The sequence below is a fragment of the Temnothorax nylanderi genome, unplaced genomic scaffold, assembly GCF_030848795.1.
Source record: "Temnothorax nylanderi isolate EJ_2023f unplaced genomic scaffold, tnyl_v1.0 TNYL_tig0127_pilon, whole genome shotgun sequence".
NCBI classification, from domain to species: Eukaryota; Metazoa; Arthropoda; class Insecta; order Hymenoptera; family Formicidae; genus Temnothorax; species Temnothorax nylanderi.
In genome coordinates, this window is record NW_027249189.1 from 334,109 (window position 1) to 352,095 (window position 17,987).

The 17,987-nt window shown below is 45.4% G+C and overlaps 1 protein-coding gene across 1 annotated transcript; it reads right to left on the bottom strand.

Moving 5' to 3' along the window:
* Positions 1-1,765: 1,765 nt before the first annotated feature.
* On the bottom strand, positions 1,766-17,747 carry LOC139776769 (uncharacterized). Its single transcript, XM_071713678.1, has 6 exons — positions 17,590-17,747; positions 15,203-17,192; positions 4,919-5,062; positions 3,679-3,980; positions 3,301-3,557; positions 1,766-3,015 (listed from the first exon to the last, which is right to left on the bottom strand). Exons 2-6 carry the CDS (start codon positions 15,513-15,515, stop codon positions 2,250-2,252), a joined length of 1,782 nt encoding a protein of 593 aa, XP_071569779.1. The 5' UTR covers positions 15,516-17,192; positions 17,590-17,747; the 3' UTR covers positions 1,766-2,249.
* Between the last annotated feature and the right edge of the window lie 240 nt (positions 17,748-17,987).

Here is a 17,987-nt window from a genome sequence, read left to right on the forward strand (position 1 = left end):
GATTAAAAAGTAATTTTAAAAAATAAAACGATTAATCGATTCCTCGATTCTTTTATATGTACATAATCGATGTCTCTGCGATTTCTTTTCTTTTAATCGATTTTTGAAATATCGATTTGTTTTTTAACATCGCCCATCCCTAATTACTGGGAGTCTGAGTGGAAATCAATGCAGACAGTAACAATTGCAATACTTAAAAAAAATTTCCTTCCAGACGAAACACGTCCGAACTGGTCCGCGCCCCGCGCACGTTGAGCGAATTGCGTGAAGGCCGCCGGGAAGACCAGAGAAGACAATAGAAACTAGATAGAAACGCTGCAATGATGCCTCGAGACGGCTCGAGAAAGCATTATAGACTGCGCATGCGTATTTATTACTAAAAGTGAATTCTCTTCGAACCTATTACGAATAAAAAAAGAACTCCTTTTAAGATCATTTAGATTAATTCCATAAGAAGTCAAAAGTTATACTTCTATGAAATTCTTTTTGACATATCAAGGAGGAATTCTTTTTGAGTTTATTTCGGACAAATTACGGGTATTCTTAAAGAATTTGAAAAGGTGAATTCTTTTCGAGTTCATAACGATCAGCTGTGCTATCTGGCAGGCATCATTTGTTGCTCAGGCGAAGGAAAAATATCCACACGTGTCCATTCTTGAACATCAAAAGGGAACCAACGGTGATGAAAGGAGGGAAGGATGGCGAATGTGAAGCAAAGTGGCTTTCTTACCGGTTTGGCTGAAATTTAACAATATATTATGTATTTTGGCGTGTTAAATTCGAATATAAAAGCCAAAATCGTCGCTCTCAAGTAGAACAAAAGTTATGAAGTACTAAAAGTGACAATTTTCGGGTTAAGAAATATGCTATATCGGCAAGGTACAAGTACATACATGAGCATCAGAGAGAGCATGCGCAGTGATGTATAAGTGCGCAAAATTTTAAATTAAATAAAAGTTTTGAAATAATTCTTGTATATCTACATATAGTATAAAAAAAATTTAGAAGTAGGCGGAGAAGGGCCTTCCTTCCCCCTGCACTCCCACACCCCCAAAAAATCTATCCAAACCCAAACCTATTTCTGACAAACTGAAATTTGATTTTGCACTTTTAATCCATGCAGTATTATGCAAAAATAATTTCTCGCGATTATCTCAGTTTGCAGACCATGCCATATCTGCAATCATTCTTTCGTGAAACTTATTATTTTTAAATTGAATTGGCAAGTTCTTTAATTGTGTTTCCTCGTTTTGATTAACACCTTATTCGTTTAAACCTTTGGCTTAAATCATTGAATCCGATTGACTTTCCGACTTTATACAAATTTGAATCCATTCTTTTTCGCCACTTGAATATTTTTATACGAGTTTTGAAGCTTTTCAGGATAAGTATTATACTCAATTCGGACGATAAGTAAGAAAAATTAGCCGATTTGTTCTTGATTTTTTGCAGCAATTATATACTTTTATTTTATTTTAGTGAGTCATCGACAGAATCGGAAGAAGCAGCAGCGTTGAAGCGACAATTAAAGGCAAAGAAAAGTCAACTACGATTTTTATTATCGAAGCCAATGTTCCCGAAAGGATTCTCGGGAAAGTATCTTGATGATAATTTGAACGTAGATATAGTTCAGGATGCACAGAAAGCTGTCGAAGTGATGAAAAAAATAATAGAAGATAATGCTGATAAAAGTAAAGCTAATAACGCCGCAATTCAGAAAAGACAACAAAAATTAAAACCTCAAAAATTAAAAAAATCCAAAAAGTTAAAAAAGACATAAAATATATATTTTCTTCATACAAACAGAATCATTGTTTTTCTTTTTACATTATTGTTCTATTTTTGTAGACAATTGGATTTAATAAAAATTAGATAAATTTTATTTTAACGCAAGTTACGCTTACATTTGTAATTAATTTGTGCGAATCGTCGTTCTAAGAAACATTTCTAAAGCGCGTTCTTATCCCAATTGTTAGTACATTAATAGTATGGCAAAGATATATACAGAAGATGTCTGTATTTTTCTACAAAAATACTGGTAATTTTTTAAATATGGTTTCTAATATAATACATCTCGAAACAGCGGATAGAAAGTTGATCGTGCGCGTAGTGCGCACGATAAACACAGCCGGTTTGTCTACACTTTAGGGATTTCCATACATTGCTGCCTCGAGTTACAACGAAATCTAGCTCTTCCATTTGCGTATGATCATGAGCATCATAATTGTATTTTGTATATCATCTTAATTTTAGAATACAGTATTATAGATCACTTCGTCCTCTGTACTGATGATCGAGTCAATTTGCTCGCCTGTCACGATTGAGTTCACGTATCTTTCATTGCTGATCACGTTGTGCGCCCCAAAAGACGAATCGTTGCCCTGCACAACGATCCTGATTCGCGCCATTACGTGGCTTCCTGGGCACTTCTGCGCCTGGTTCGCCGTCGCGGTATCGCAGATCTCGGCATAGATTTCCTCGGTTTTGTTGTTGCTGGTCCTGACCAGCTTTGGTAGTGACGGCAGCGGCGTTAGACTGTCCCTTACGCGAGAGTAATTAGGCTGTAGCTCGACGCACGGTATTTCCAACACGCTGGTCGATACGGATCTCTGCACCGGCTGCTTGGTGTTTTGATTCTGGCGGGTCTGATGAGAGGTAGTTTCCGGCTCTAGACTGGAGTAACGCTCCTGAGATCTCATGGCTATCTCCGGCCTCACCGCAAACGTGAACGAGGCCGATTTCTTCGCGGGGTTTCGATTTCTGTTACCCTGAGTGAGTTTCGAGATCCTGTCCAGAATACCGTTCCCGGTGCTCTGCTTTGTCTGTTGGTTCCGCTCTTTGACGGAACTCCGCTTCAGGTGCTCCAGCCCGTCCTTCAGGCTCTGCAAAATTGGCTTGGTCTCCGATTTTGGCTTGATCTTCTTCAGATGCATTTCCTTCAAGCTGTCCGCGGTCGGCGGGTGCAACTTCGTGGGCGCTACTCGCGGTTCCGTTGCTCGATCTCCGACCGTTCGGCTAAAGTAGAAGAACAGTTTAACCATGCAGAATAGAGCTCTGGTGTAACGAGCTAACGGTTCATATATTTTTCGCGATACGGTAAACACTGAATAAAATTTTTTAAAAAAGTCCAAATGTTAAGAAAACAGAGTTAGACGATTTTACTTGAACAATGAATAGCAAATAAAGAATGTCACTTAATTTTTATTTACAACATTCGTTAATTAATTCGCGCAATACTGAACAACTTTTTACTGAAAAAGAGTTGCTTTTGCTTCACTCAAACTCTATTAATGACTTTACCTGCAAGCTGAGAGTAATCGTTGCATTTTCGGGGAGGCCAGCAATCTCGCTTCCGAAGGGTAACCCAATCGAGCCCTTCGCACTCTTGGTGCTCCGTTACCGGACACGACCAATTCGAGCATTTCCGGATTGTGCACCGGTCTCTCGGGAACGACGCAGCCCAACACTATCGGACCACGCGTCGATGTCTCCAGTTGCATTAGACCGCCGTACTCCTTTGGCAATGGCACTGGCAACGGTCCCGCTATCAATCGTACCTGAAGAGAACAATTTATTTAATCATAATTTTGAATAAGAGAGAATTATAAAATATAATAAAAGAAAATAGTTTTTCGGTATATTAATTATTGGAAGCGTTAATTCGTAAATGCGACTCACTCTGAGAGGCAGTTGTCTCTTGGCGAGGTGATGAACCTTGTAGAGCACCGCGTCGCTTCCGGTGTCGACGCTTCCGCTCTGACAGATCGCATAGAACTCGCCTCTGGTCGACAGCGAGGCGAACACCTCTCGTCCGTGAAGGTCGATGCATTGCGCGTACTGGTCTTTTTCGGGGCAGCCGCCGGAAATACTGAAGGAGACCGAGCTGCATCGCCTCGTATCCTGGAAGACCGCTACGAGTCGCAATATCTCGCCGGCTCTGATCGTCGTCTTCGTGTAATGGGCCCGCAGATTTCCATTCTCTGAAAGCACGCGAGTGCAAAACTTGATGAGCGCAAATTGCAGCCGCGACACTACTTGCATATGTACAAAGTACGTCGTGCAACTTCGTCTTCGCCGATTAAGTTGCACGCGGTTGTCCCGTTAACAACGCGTCGAATTTCAAAGGAAGCCTGGCATAATCAATCCTAACAGTCGTATCCCAAAAGCATCCTTAACGGTACCAAATAGTGTCAAAAGGTGACAGAAGTCCTTTTCAGTCATGTCCGATGGTCTCGTGCCGATATGTATCTAACATTAGAGTCATAGGCTGATCACTAACCACGCTAACCGTTACTCGTTTTCTTGCTGATATTCTCGTTTTAACGAAGTCTCAGTTTTATAAACGCGGCAGTTTCCATAAATCTGTTACATCCTGTTAGTGCGCGTATCATCGGTCTATTAATTATTACCTAATTTACATCATCTTGACGTTTAGCAGAAAAGGGTTCGAAACTTCCTTTTTCGTTTCTTCCATGGTTTTAACATGATTGCATAGCAGGGGATATTTTTACGGGCGTAGATATGTAAATGGAGTTGTTATCCGCATAAAGGTTGAAACTTAAATTTTAATGGATCGGCGCTTCTTGAATATCTATTTTAAATTTTTATCCATTTATTTTAGAATTTATATAACTTTCTACTTCCTCGTTGCTTAAAGTATCTATGCATTTGAATTACGAAGAGTGGCAATTTGCACAATCGTAAAAGAGATAATTCCTACTATTTCCTAGCATATGTTTTTGCTTAGCACGAAGCAAGCGAGATTAAGAGGAAAAGAGGGAAGAGAGACAGAGAGAAAGATAGCATCTTTGTGCGCTGCATCGCTATTCTTATGCATCTAGGTCAAGAACGTTGCACCGTTTGACATTTCGCGAGCGATCGCTCGCGGCACTTTCTAGCTTCTTTTGCCCGTACTTACCCATTTTCGAGTGTGTCAACGTGTAGCCTCTCAGAGGCGTCGCCAATAGAAAAGCAGGTACCCCCGTCTTCACCAAGGAATCCATCCTTCGATAGACGCGCGCGCTGCCCGTCGTGTTATTGCCAGATATCACAGAAAACCATCCTGAAAAGAGTTAGGAAACGTTAAATGTGTTGCGGAGGACTGTACAATAAAGGCATATAGCGTATCTTTTCGACTTCAATAACAATTTGACACGGTTATTAATGAGCATAATAAATATTATGAAACTTTTCTTCATGGAACTATTCACTAGCAAATTATTGCACGAACAACAAGCCCAAATATTTTTTTGCCGAAAAATACTTTTAATTAACCTAATATTTAAAATAATAAAATTTAAAGGATACTTTTTATCATCTAATATTTGAATTACTTAATATTTATGAAGTATATTTTATACAAAGTATAATTAAATCTTTATAATCCTACTTTGAGACTGATTTTAGTCATAAAATATTATATATTCATGTGTTTGTAATAACAGCTGTTGCAGCAATATAGATCGTTATATATAAGGCTTCAAGTCAGACATAGAGAAAAGAATCTACACCTCGTTTCTTCTCTGACGGGAGACTCAAGGCTGAATTTTTGTTAATCGTAGCGAGAACGATTAGGACCGGTCGGCATCTGCCGACATAGCGGTGTACATGCGCGCGCGCGCGCGCGAGTGTGTGGCCTCAGGGTGAGTTAAAAAACGTATCTATTATATTTGGCAAGAAGGAACTATGTGAAGTTCCAGTCAGATCGTAAAGAAAGCCGCCAAATTGCGAACAGGCGGATTTCAGGCGCGGCGCGCTGCAGTAGAGACACAGTAGTCGAGTAGTGGTCGATCGGCTGATCGAAGGTCAGCAGGTTCTTTTTCTCGTTGCTAATTGATTTAAGAATGCCGCCCTGATGTGAGCGCGTGTACTCGAATCCTGTCCCTTAAGAATTGCGCCGGAATGCTATCCAGGCTGTGGCAGTCCCTGAGGTCCTGAATCCATCTCCGACGAAAGCAAAAGTTAGATACCTTGACTTTATAAGGCAAGCAATTTTCAGAGACATTAAAAGATCATCAAAGTTGTACTTAACAAAAACACCGCAAATAACCATGCAAAGGTAATCATATAAAAAAATTATTTGACCCGAAATATCATTTTCATTATTTCAGAGTCTGAGATCTTAAATCCATCTCCGATGAAAGCAAAAGTTACCTCGATTTTCTCTTTAACAATTTTCAAAGAAATTAAAAGATTGTTAAATAAGTCGAATTTAATAGAAGCGTCACAGGTGACCATATAAAAATAATTAATAAATAATAAATCAATATAAATAATTTATTTGGCCTAAATATGATTTTCAGAACAATGTTTTATTTTCATTAGTTATCTTTGTATTTTATATTTTATTTATTTTCTTAGTCAAATGGAAAAGCGTCGAAGAGATTCAGTGAACGTTTGCGAGTCGCATGAAGAGGAAAAAGGAAGCGTAAAGAGGGGAAGCCAGTTAGTTTCCCTTGGGAAAGTTTTTCCGTTTCCAGTTTACGTGCGCACATTAATTCGTGTTCGAGGTTAACTGATGGAATAATCTAGGGACTTGGCGGCGCTCCCGGTTTTTGTTTGTTCTAGATCAACGACCTGGAAACCCAAGTGCGCGCAATTAGACGGATGGTATTGGATCTCCTCGTTGCGTTCTTGAGAATGCCTCGAAGGGAGCTAATAGGGGGGGGGGGGGGGTTCCCTCAGTCGTCCCTCGGCAGAAGGACGGCTTCTGGATCCGGGAACGGGAGCGTGTACTCCGGAAAAGAAATGTTGCGAAGGCGTGTGGCTCGCGCACGCAGTTGCAGTCGCAGTTGCACAAGCTTTACGCGCGTACGGCCTTCCCTCACTTTCCATTTCCAGCGTGCGCATCCGACATAGCCACGCGAGCGGGCGAGCGAACGCGTTCAGGTCGTAATTATACGGATTCGCCGCATCCGCTGCGAAAAATCTACGGAAAAGTTCAGGCATTCAGTTACGCACGGCAAGAGCGGTTTCCTAACGCGTCCCGCGACTGCGTATATCTCATTGTCTTGCGTAATTGCGAGATCGCGCGCGCCTAATGATTCACGTAATGAAGCGCACGTTTCCCTCGGAGTCTTACCCGGACAACCTATTTTTCCGACATTTAGTCGGCAGTCGTTGAGAAGAGTGTAGTTGAAATATAAAAATATACACGTAATAAATAGCTATATACATGCAATGTGTATAGAGATTGTGTAGAATTTCAATAATAGAATTCTATTTAATATAACGGAACTATGTATAATCTGAAGACAAATGTATAGCCATAAAATTTAATATAGTTTATTAATTCTTCCCTTTAATTCTGTACGCTTATAGAAAATATACACGCTTTGCTGAATAAACACAAGATGATAGTGAGCGGTCGTTTCGCGTGAAACAGTCAGCTAAATGTTCCTGAAAATCCGTTTCATCCCGTCGTTTTTAACGCATCACCGCTGCAACGCATGTGTTTACGATTCAAAGTTCGTTGGTGCCATAACTCCATAAAATGCTGGCCCGTTACCGAACGGAACACGTTATATTCACGGCACGTGTCAGAATTTAATGCTCGGGCGTTGCTTGGGATAGAGGATAGCGCCCCGTATTTCCGGAATCTTAGATATGTGTATATCATAGTGCCGAGATCCAACATCTCAGCGACGAGATTATATTCGAATTCTGTGTGCTTTTCTACAAAAAACATTTATCTACCTTTGAATCAATCAGGGATTCACATTTTTCTGGAAAATTGTTATCTAAGATAAACTTTAAGATTGGAAATAATATTTTCTTTATCAAAGGATATGCTCAAGTTATTAAACATTTAAAAAACCTATTTCTGTATGCAACAAAAAAATGTCACTTTCACGCTTTGTATCATGCCGCCTTGATGACAATCAAAGAAAGGGTTGCAGCAACCGGAGCAAGGAACTGGACATTGACCCATGGTTCAGGTGCGCTCGCAGGAACTGCGTTAAGCGCGTTACACCATGTCTCAAGAATTCATCCTAATTCCTGTCTGGCTTTATGGTATGAAAGGAAAAGCCTCCTTTCAATGGAACGGATAATAGGCTTCGCCATCGGTGCACGTGGCTCGGTATCTGTGACGTAGATATTATGTTTTTGTCTAAACACACCTGGAAATCCGGTTGCGATGAATATGGCATAAACATGTGATTTATCATGATTAATCTCGCAACATTTAATAAGTAGGCCAGAAATTACATTTATATTTTGTTTTTTATTTATTCACAAGATATAATCATCATACAGCTACTTGTCGACATGTATTGTTGCAAGCCCCGAATTTCGAGTAGATTTTTCGTTCGTCCCGGACCGTGGATTCTGGGTAATTATAGAAACGTGATTGAATAGCAGATTGTACATAAGATGCCCGCAGGGGGAATTGATCCGCGCAATTCTTTGGGCTTAACGCACCCACGGATTGACCCGAGTTGACAGTACACCGCGGACATTCACGCACACAGATACACGACACACACCCACAATTACACGTATTCATTTTAAAATTACCTATTACATGTTTAGACCGAAGACAAGATATATGGACCAGGTGGAGAAGGATCTCAAGAGTTTGGAAGTCAGGAACTGGAGAGGGAGCGAGCAAAGAACAGGTCGGAATGGAGGGACCTCTTAGAGCAGGCCAAGACTCATAAAGGGTTGTGGAGCCAAAGCTGATGATGATTACACCTGTTTATGGGCGAAGTACTGCCCGATGCCAAAAATCTAAGAAGTGAATTGAAGTGCACATAACATTGGTGACAGCGACGAATAGAATCGGGACTTCTTCTCTCCCTTCTACGAAAAAGGAGGGATTTCAGCTTCCATGTTTAATGAAAATCCATTCGGCCAGTATATCAAATGAAAATTGTATAGCAATGCAAAGGTCAGTTAGTTTCATCGAGACTTAAAAAAAATTATGTAACCGAAACGGCCGCACCGTTGCGAGGACAACTAGTTTACGTTCCTACTAAAATATCGGGAATACTTCGTTGCGAGAGATCGCCGGTGATCGGCGTGACATTCCAGATAAACATTGTGATATTGAGATGCGCGATATATGTGTTTAGCCGGAGCATTAAGTAAGGGAGACCACAGCCTACATCTCGCGGCTGGAATCTTTATTGTGCATAATTCACGTTACGCCGCGAGAGACCAATCATTCGGGATATAATATTACTCGAACGTGAATCGAACCGTGACAATAGTATATGGTTGCCGGACTATGTTATCGATGATACCCCGCTGCAGCATAGCGGAGTAACGTGTCTGCTATACTCCATCATCGGCGATATATCTTTATGGGATATTTGTTAAAAGCCAATCTTCCAATGGTCAATATTTTTAACTCGGATCTCTTCTAAAATCGTAATCAAATCACTGCTTATACGGCATCGCTATAGCATCCTATTATACAACATTGATTTGTTTCGATGTCTCCGAGTGCGGAGATATTTATTAGTGATTGAAAGCGAAAAAGAAAAGGAGGAATTAAAAGTAGAAACGCGAAGGAGAATTTGTCGTCGTGACAAATCGCGACCGAGAGGTATCGGCAAGAGTAGTAGCAGCGGCATTAGCGGTACCAATCGGTGATATTGGTAATAGACCGGAGAACACGGCGATAGAGCGCGATGGGGAGCACAGATCGAGCGCGATTTATTGGCTAGTCGCTCTTATAGATTTTGTCGTTTTGCAGAAATTGGACGGTCGGCTTACGGACGGCCGCGCGTTTCGAATAGATTGAATCCTTCCTCGCTTCTGTCTCTCCCTTTGTCGTGGGATCGGTTGCGCACAGTCGATGCCGGCCGACGCGCGATACTCTAGAGAGTTATACCCCGGCACGTAATGACCGTTATTTAAAACCGAGGGAGGCCGGTCATCGCCGAGGGCGCGTCTGGTTCGCGCAACATTCTTGTCTCGTCGTAAGACCTCGTCCGAGAGGTCTGCGCGAGTAAATAACGATATATATATATATGTATATATACATATCTATGTACGTATACGTGTATATATACACATCTCACGGATATATAAGAGAGAGAAAGAAAGAGAGAGAGAGAGAGCCGAGACATCTGCGCCGGGTCGGGCAGTTGGCAGTAAAACCATACGGCCGCGTCGGATAAACCGATCTATACGATCCCTCGGCCCGCAATCACGATCGCGATACTGCACGCAATTCATTCTCCGCTTCTCTGTCCGGGGAGAAAGAGAGGAGTCCTCTTTCCGCGCGCGAATGCGCGAAATCGCCGATCTACCACGATACGCACGAAAGCGATCGTCGATAATTCCCTGCGTGGGGGAGGCGGCGCGGAGGATGATTGCGAGTACAATTTTTACAATTTTTTTTGTGTCCATTGAAATATCATATTTTTGTCGTGTCGCTCACGAGATGAGAAATTCAAATCTCGTAAATATTTATATACGATAGGAAAGATATTATACATCTTTAACGAAAGGGTTCAGTAAACCTTCTTTCTTGCTCAGTATGTAACACGCGAGAGCGGGACAATGTCCCGCTAGACCTGATCGTTTCACACATCGTGCTATCGGTCACTCGCATTTAACTTTTTTACGGCGATCCGCCTTTCTTCCGTCGGCAGCGCGAGATCGTTTTATCTTTCCTTTTTTTCGCGACCGGCAACGGATCGCAACGGTGCATCGCGAATGCTCTGCGGATTTGCCGCGGGCGAACGACCGACTATCGAAAGGTGGTTCCTTCGCACCGTTGGTTGCCAAAATGCGCGGGTACGCGATTATCTCGTAAAACGCTCCATAAAACTTTAAGGGCTACCGGCATCATCATCCCTCGTCGAATGCATGTTAACGGTGCAGCGGGCGCGGGCAAGGAAAAGAAAGAAAAGGAGAAAGAAAGGGGAGGGGAAAAGAAAGGAATGGAAAAGAACGAGAGGAGGACCCCCGTCTCTCACGTGGGAGAGAGGAAGGACGTCGACCTCGACGCCGCCGACGAGAACCGCGCGTTCTCTCCCGAGGTTTACACGCCTAATAAATTACTGTAAACTGGAGCCCGCGCGGTCGGCGTGCGGAGAGCTCGTCGCGGCCCTCTCTCGTCCCGGGATTTGCGCGAACAGCAGTTAAGCCGTGGCCGGTGATTTGTGCGATATCGTCCATCGTCCTTATCAGTCTCTGGAATCGGACGCGCGCGTCTGAATCTTCTCCCTAGTAATTTTATCCCGGTTGAGGGTTCAAGTTGCGTATACCTCCGACCGAGAATTCCGTTTCGTCGAATGGACGATCCGCGATCGGAGCGAGCTTCTAATGTGACATCCTCCTCCTCGTTGCGCAAAGCCGACGAACTGTCGCGACGATGCGATACGTGGTTCGTTATGATAAGAATAATAATTTTTGTCTCAATTCTTTGAATCGTATTAATCAGATTTTATCTCGGGACAAGTATACGGCTGCAATCGCGAATGACGCCTGAATTGAGCCAAAAATTTTAAGACTGCATCATACACTTTGATTCGAGACACGTTTCTCAACCTTTTTCGAATGCCTTCCTTTCATCTTTCGGGAATCACATAATTCCTCGTGAAAACGTTAGCGCACGTGAAAAATACTTGGAGAATTGATCGCGATGATGTACAGTAGGCACACGCCTCTAATATATCCAGCTAATAATTCCCTCTTCGATGAAAGTCAGGCTTCAGATCTTTTTATCCAGCTTCTCCGCCACGGAAAATTACAAACGACGTAGAGGTGCATGCGACGCAAGGAATCGCGACGTGTGTTTAATCTGCGCGATACTAACTATTCCGGCATGAATTCGTTATCAAAAGAAAAGCATTCGATTGCTACGTAACGAGCGCGCGCGCGCGCGCGCGCCTTTCTTTCATCCAACGATGAAAAGTCAAAATTCGATCAGTCCATTAAAGTTGCCTCGTCACGATATTATATTACAGCGGTATAGAGAATCGTACAGTAATGCTAGAAGAAAGTGTATGACGAAATTCCACTGCAATCTCGTTAACAGATAATTTTCGCGCCGGACAGACGGAAGTCGAACGGACGGATTATGTCATGCCGCGTCGACGAAATCGCAATGCGGTTTCGCGCCGACAATCCGGATCGGTGTGCTTGCGCTTAACGGCAGCCGCGCAAGCGGTGATCGCGCATTTCACGCACGTGCGCCCCGCCGGACAAATGGGATTAAGCCAGATGACGAAAGTCATTCCGGCTCGGGAATCGTGCCGCGCCGCGCCGCGCCGCGCGCCGGCCGGGCCGGTTGAAATTCCACGGTGACGCAGAGGGAAAAATGGTCCGAGGGATAAGTACAAGGAGGAGCGAAAGAGGAAACATCTCTGTTCCGTAAAATAGTGAGATTTATCACGGCGCGCCGGTCGGAATTTAGATGACGCGAAACGTACAGCTTCGAATACTGAGAATCTGCAGTTTTCCAGCGAGCTCGTTGGGAAGAGTCCCGCGTTTCTGGTCCGATGGTTCATAAAATGTGCAAACGAAGCCGCCGGCCATAAGGAAAAGCAATCCCGCAGTTTTCGCCGAGCGTGAAGACGAGAAAAAGGAGAGGGGACGACAGCTCGAGCCGGAGGAAAGTCGTCGTATTCCGCCAATGAGGGAAAACATACGGACGATAACGCCGCGTGACTTCTGATTGCTTCGCGCCAGAACGGTCCGCTATTTGATCTGCATGCCCGCCTAGCGCTTTTTGCGCCGAACCGGCCCAATAGTAAACGTCCGGCGACTTCTTCTTTATCACCGCGAAGAACGGGCCGGTGTTCTCGCCGCGCGCGCGCGCGCGTGGTCCGAGCGTTTAAAACGCGGAACTAATTCATCGCGAGAGACGTCTGGCCGATGGAGCCGCGACCTTTTTCTTCGTCCCCCTCGTCCCCTTCGCGCGTCCGTGGTTTTACGCCGCGTAAAGAGTTACGTCGCGGCGCTACGTGGCGAATTCGTGGGCGTGGAGTAACGTTTTCTCGGCTCAATTTACTGTTAGTACCGCGCGGTGCATATGTAGCCAATCTCGCGTCCGTTTCAAGTGCAAATTTATGATGCGATCGACGGCGACGAGGAGTTTGTATCCGCATACGCGCACTCCGCTCAAAATGTCCTCGACCTCCTCGTCGAACGATGAGCGACACGTCCAGCGTTTATCTCCAAAAAATACGATCGCACGAAAACTTTACCAGGTCCCAGCAAACACCAACTAATAGTAGACATTACATCAATATTATAATTTCCCACTCAACAATATAAGTGTAATATAACACACGTTGTACATAACAGTTACATTGTGTTGAGTAGGAAATTTTATAATAATATTGAGACAAAGTTACCCTTAGTTGGTGTTTGCTGGGATAATGCGTGAAAGAACCGGATCACCTTTTTCCCATCGCCATCCGTCCTCCGTTTGTTGTAATTCTATAATATCCTGATGCTAAGAGTTTTCAATTTCAAAATCTTTCAAGTCCGCGAGCGCACGCTGCCGAGCGGACTGAGCGCAAAGAGAGGAGCCGAACAGCGGAATCGAAAGGGAAAAGTAGCGGCGAATTGCCATTTACCATCGAGTCATCCTAAGCCACCTCAAGGTCGGCGTGAGATCTAGGCAGAAACTAGAAAGCGTTTGTCAACACTCCGGATTTGCCGGCACCGTGAATCATCGACACGCTCCGCGCGGAATAATTCATTTGCGCGCGAGAATTATCGGCGACATTTCTCTCACGTGACTCGACCGGAACGCTGTCGAGTAAGAAAAACCATATGACGAAATTTCGTCAGCTGTGACGTCAATTCGGCAAACGTGTTTCCCTTGCGGATTTCGCGATTCGTCAGAGGTTTGCAATCGGGCCGCGCGAACGTAATCGCCTTGCGACGTTCATTGATGAGATGGCAAGAGGCGAAACGCGCGTTAAATATACCAACTCTCGATCGGGCTCGCAGCCCCGGTAACTTAACACGTCTGACTCATAACCGCCATGCATCGTCTCACCAACGACATTTTCATTAAAATACGAAGTGCGTTTATTAGAGGCCAGTTAGCGGCGAGTCAAGCGCGACACTGTCGTGCGCGACGCCAATTTCACGTCTCGCGCCTGAAGAAGAAGAGGACGAGGACGAGGACGAAGTCGAGGAGGAGAACGAAGGAAACGAGACAGGAGGAGAGAAGCGTACGAGGCAGATGACGGGGGAAGGGTGGAGAGAAATGCCGATGTATTGAATAGCTTCTTGCGAGCGCGAAAGAACCAGGCGTCGTTAGCTGACGGTTCTCTCTTCAAGCTGTCGAGCCACCATCGAGCCTAAACATTCCCCACTTTACCTCCCGTCCATTCGATCTAATAGGTCCACATTACCGCGCTTTATTGCCTTGTAATTTTTATTTCTGATGCCAGAAACCAATATAAGTCGCGGAGGATAGCGCGCGCGCGCAGAAAAGCCAAGCTTCGCGGCTTACTTCGCCACAAAGTGGTTTACGATTGAGACGAAAAAGAACGAGTCGGAATATTAATCGTATGACGAAGAGGCTCTCCTTCTCTTTCTCGAATGCGAGAGCGAGAACGAACCTTCCCTTTTTCATCAAGCGAAAGAAAAGGAGGAAGAAAAGAAGAAGAAAAGAGAGAGAAGTCGAAGCATTATCATTTTTTCTTGCAACTTCTCGCACGTCCACGCGATCGCCGACGCAAACGCGAGCGTGAGCTCGATGGAGTCCATAACCTGTTCCGATGATTCCAGCCGGATGATCTCCACAACCGTTACCGTTCGTTCTGCCGAGCATAATTTACGTTCTACGCGCTGACTATCACCACACGGGACACAGGTCATTAGAAGAGTGGCTGTGTCAATACCAATTCAAATAACATTAAAGAACGAGAGACGTTTAAAAAACATCAAAAAAGATATCTAAAAGATACATGTTTTTATATTTACATGTTTTTTAAATAGTTCTATTTTCCACGTTATTTTTCTCGAGAAAAGTACTCCAATCAATGGCGAATCGAGAATTTTTTATTTTTATTTTGTAATGTTAACAGTTTTATTTGTGATGTTAACTGTTTATCGAATCGAAGTGCACGCGAAAAACGACGGTTTTTGCAGGCATTCCGCTTTCCTGAATTATCCTCCGCGAGGAGCAAAAAATGTCGGAGACCCGACTGCAATTTCCTTCATGCAACCGGGAGCAATAATCGTTTCGCATCAAACGGCCGATCTAAGGGAAAACCCTCACCTGGATAACCCTCCGGGATGACGATCTCCGGTCCCACCTTGACGTCATGCCGGTACCGGTGCATCAGCAGGCTCGCCGTGACTCTCAGCGATCGCTGTTGCTGCTTGTACAGGAGCACCGGCCTGCCGCCGGTGCCCTCGAGTCTGACGACCCTTGGTAACGAGAACCGATCCAGGAACTCCCGTAGCGGCATATATCCGCCGCTGGAACCGGAACCACCCTCGGCGGTGGCCTCCCTCGAGCTCGGCAGGGATTTGGGGAGCGAAGGCATCTCCTCGCTGGACATCGTCGAGAATTCACCGTTCGACGACATGATCTCACAAGTTTCGAGACAGTGTCACCGCGCGAACGTTCCCGCAGGACATCGAGGTGAACGTGCACAGTTCGAATAAGCCGGCGAGGGATCACAAAGTGTGTCGGGATCAGGAAACTGACGCGATGTGAATACTGATTCGGACGAGACAGTTCCTCTTCAGGGTAACGCTGGACAGCTCGAGGGCTCAGCGTCATTTAATCCCCGTGGCGGCGGAGCGAGCACGACGCTTGCTTTCGAAGGCATCTTCGCTCCCCCCTCGGTACCCGCTCATTATACCGCTTAATAACGGGCTCGGATGCGCTGGCACTTTCTTCTTCAATTATGTCACTCCGCCGCGGCCGCTCGGCGACCGTCACTTTCCGTCTCGCGGCGCGATGATAGTGACATTAACCCTCTCGGCGAGGAGTTATTTTCGACACTTTGCGAGCGTCAGGCAATCCTCGCGTAAAATTGCCGCACGCGAAGAGGAAAGAGAGATCCAATTGTACATTCTCGATGGACTAAGCGATCGTTACTTTTACATCTGGCTCGAGCGATAAAATCGATTTCGTTCATCGAAACGGCATAAAATTGATTTGCAGCGGATATTAAAGCCGCCTCGTTGATCCCGGCCCGTTATAAATAATACGTGAAACTCCGTTCACTAGCCAACTAAACTGTTGCCTGGAGCAACAGCGCGTAGTGAGATCGAGGATCACGAAACACCGTCGACGAAACACCGCGTCGAACGAGCCGATCGATCGCGAATCGGCGGCACTGTCAAGACGATCGATGTCGATCCGCTCGCGGGTTTGCCACTTTCCGCGTTACACTTTTCACACATGCGGTGGATCATCTCCTCCCGCGGTTGATCAGGGCGGTAGCGCGAACGCGTTACGGCAAAACTATCACGATCTATCGATAATATCCTCAACTGTTGCGTAGAGTGAACGCTGGCTGGCAACGCATCTCTCCTTAGACTATTACGATTTACTGGCAGTATATCCGTGATGATCACTCGCTCGCGAGGATGAAAGGCCGTCTTATGCACGCGTAAGGCTGGTGTATATTCTTAGGCGAAGCTATCAGGATCTATCAACGATGTCCACGATGGCGAGCAAGGATGGCGAACGATGAAGACCGTCTCTCCGCGCGCGCGCGGCCGAGGTGCTCTTCCGGACGTCCTGTACCCGATGATGAACGACGAACGGGGCCCCTCTTCCGGGCTGTTTCGTTTTCGAGCGCTGCCGAGGCGTCCGAGGATAGATGGATCCGATGGACGCGCGATCGAATGATGAATCCCGCTTGGTTAACCGAGCCGTTGCTCCCCTCTCTCTCTCTCTTTCTTTCTATCTCCTGACGCGAAGGCAGTTATCTCCCGTGGGGTTCGATCCCCGTGGCGTTTATGATTTACCGGTGCGGTCGGCTTTCTTTCGCCGTTTTCTTACGCGAGCCTCGCGAGATATATCTCGTGGCGCGCGGGCGCTTTTATTGCTTTATGCCGAGCCGTGCGCGGGCCGCGGGGTGCCTTCAGACGCCTCGATAACTGGGTCTGAGCTGCATCTTGGTAGCCCGCGAGCAGGACCTACCGTATCCCGCGAGGAAAGGCGAAGGCCAGAGAAAGAGGTGGAAAGAAATCCTGGGGGATATCCTTCAGACACCTTGTCGGCCGAGGTCGGGCTGCATCACGGTGGTCTGAAAACAGACGGACAGGCGATATGGCCAAAGTGTTATCTATCGCGGCACTCCGCGCGGTTTGATCGCGGAAACGCGTCGCTCGGCAAATCTATCGAGTCGATATGTTTCTTCGACGAATGTCATTACATCTATTTAATTTCAGAACTGATCGTTAATCACGATCGAAACGGCAACGTAATTGTGATCTACGATGATATGCAATAAAGACAATCGCGCATCTGTTTTGCAATTTACGTAAGTACATTCACAAATTCTGTAGCATTACAAACAAAATAGATTAAATTAAGAAAAAAATACGCGAAACAAATTCTCTATTTTAGATATTTATCTTTGAAGATCTTTCAATTTTGTAGAAAGGGTATAAACGTCGAGGGATGAACAAAGTGAAAAATACCCAAAAGAAAGTACTCCAATTATTTCCGCACGTTCAACGCCAGTTCCGTAAAGGCGATCGAATAGTCCAATTTGCCCGACTATCTTCTGGCCGAACGGAAGAACGCGCGCACTTTTTGAAGAGGATCCGATCGGATCGGCGGACGCGAAGTCACTGACGCCCGGCTCGAACTGAGTGGAGTGTAAGAGGTCCACCGGCACCAAGAGCCGCACGCACACAACGGCGCGGCGTCGTGTAGCCGTCACTGGTACCGTGTGCCACCACCTCTACCCAAGCTTGGCTGTCAGTGCCAGCAATACCGGCGGCCTGAGGCCTGAGCCTCGCCCGCGGAGTCCTCCGTACGGCCGGTTAACAGAATACGCGCGCCTCGCTCCGACCTACGTGGACGTGGGTTTATT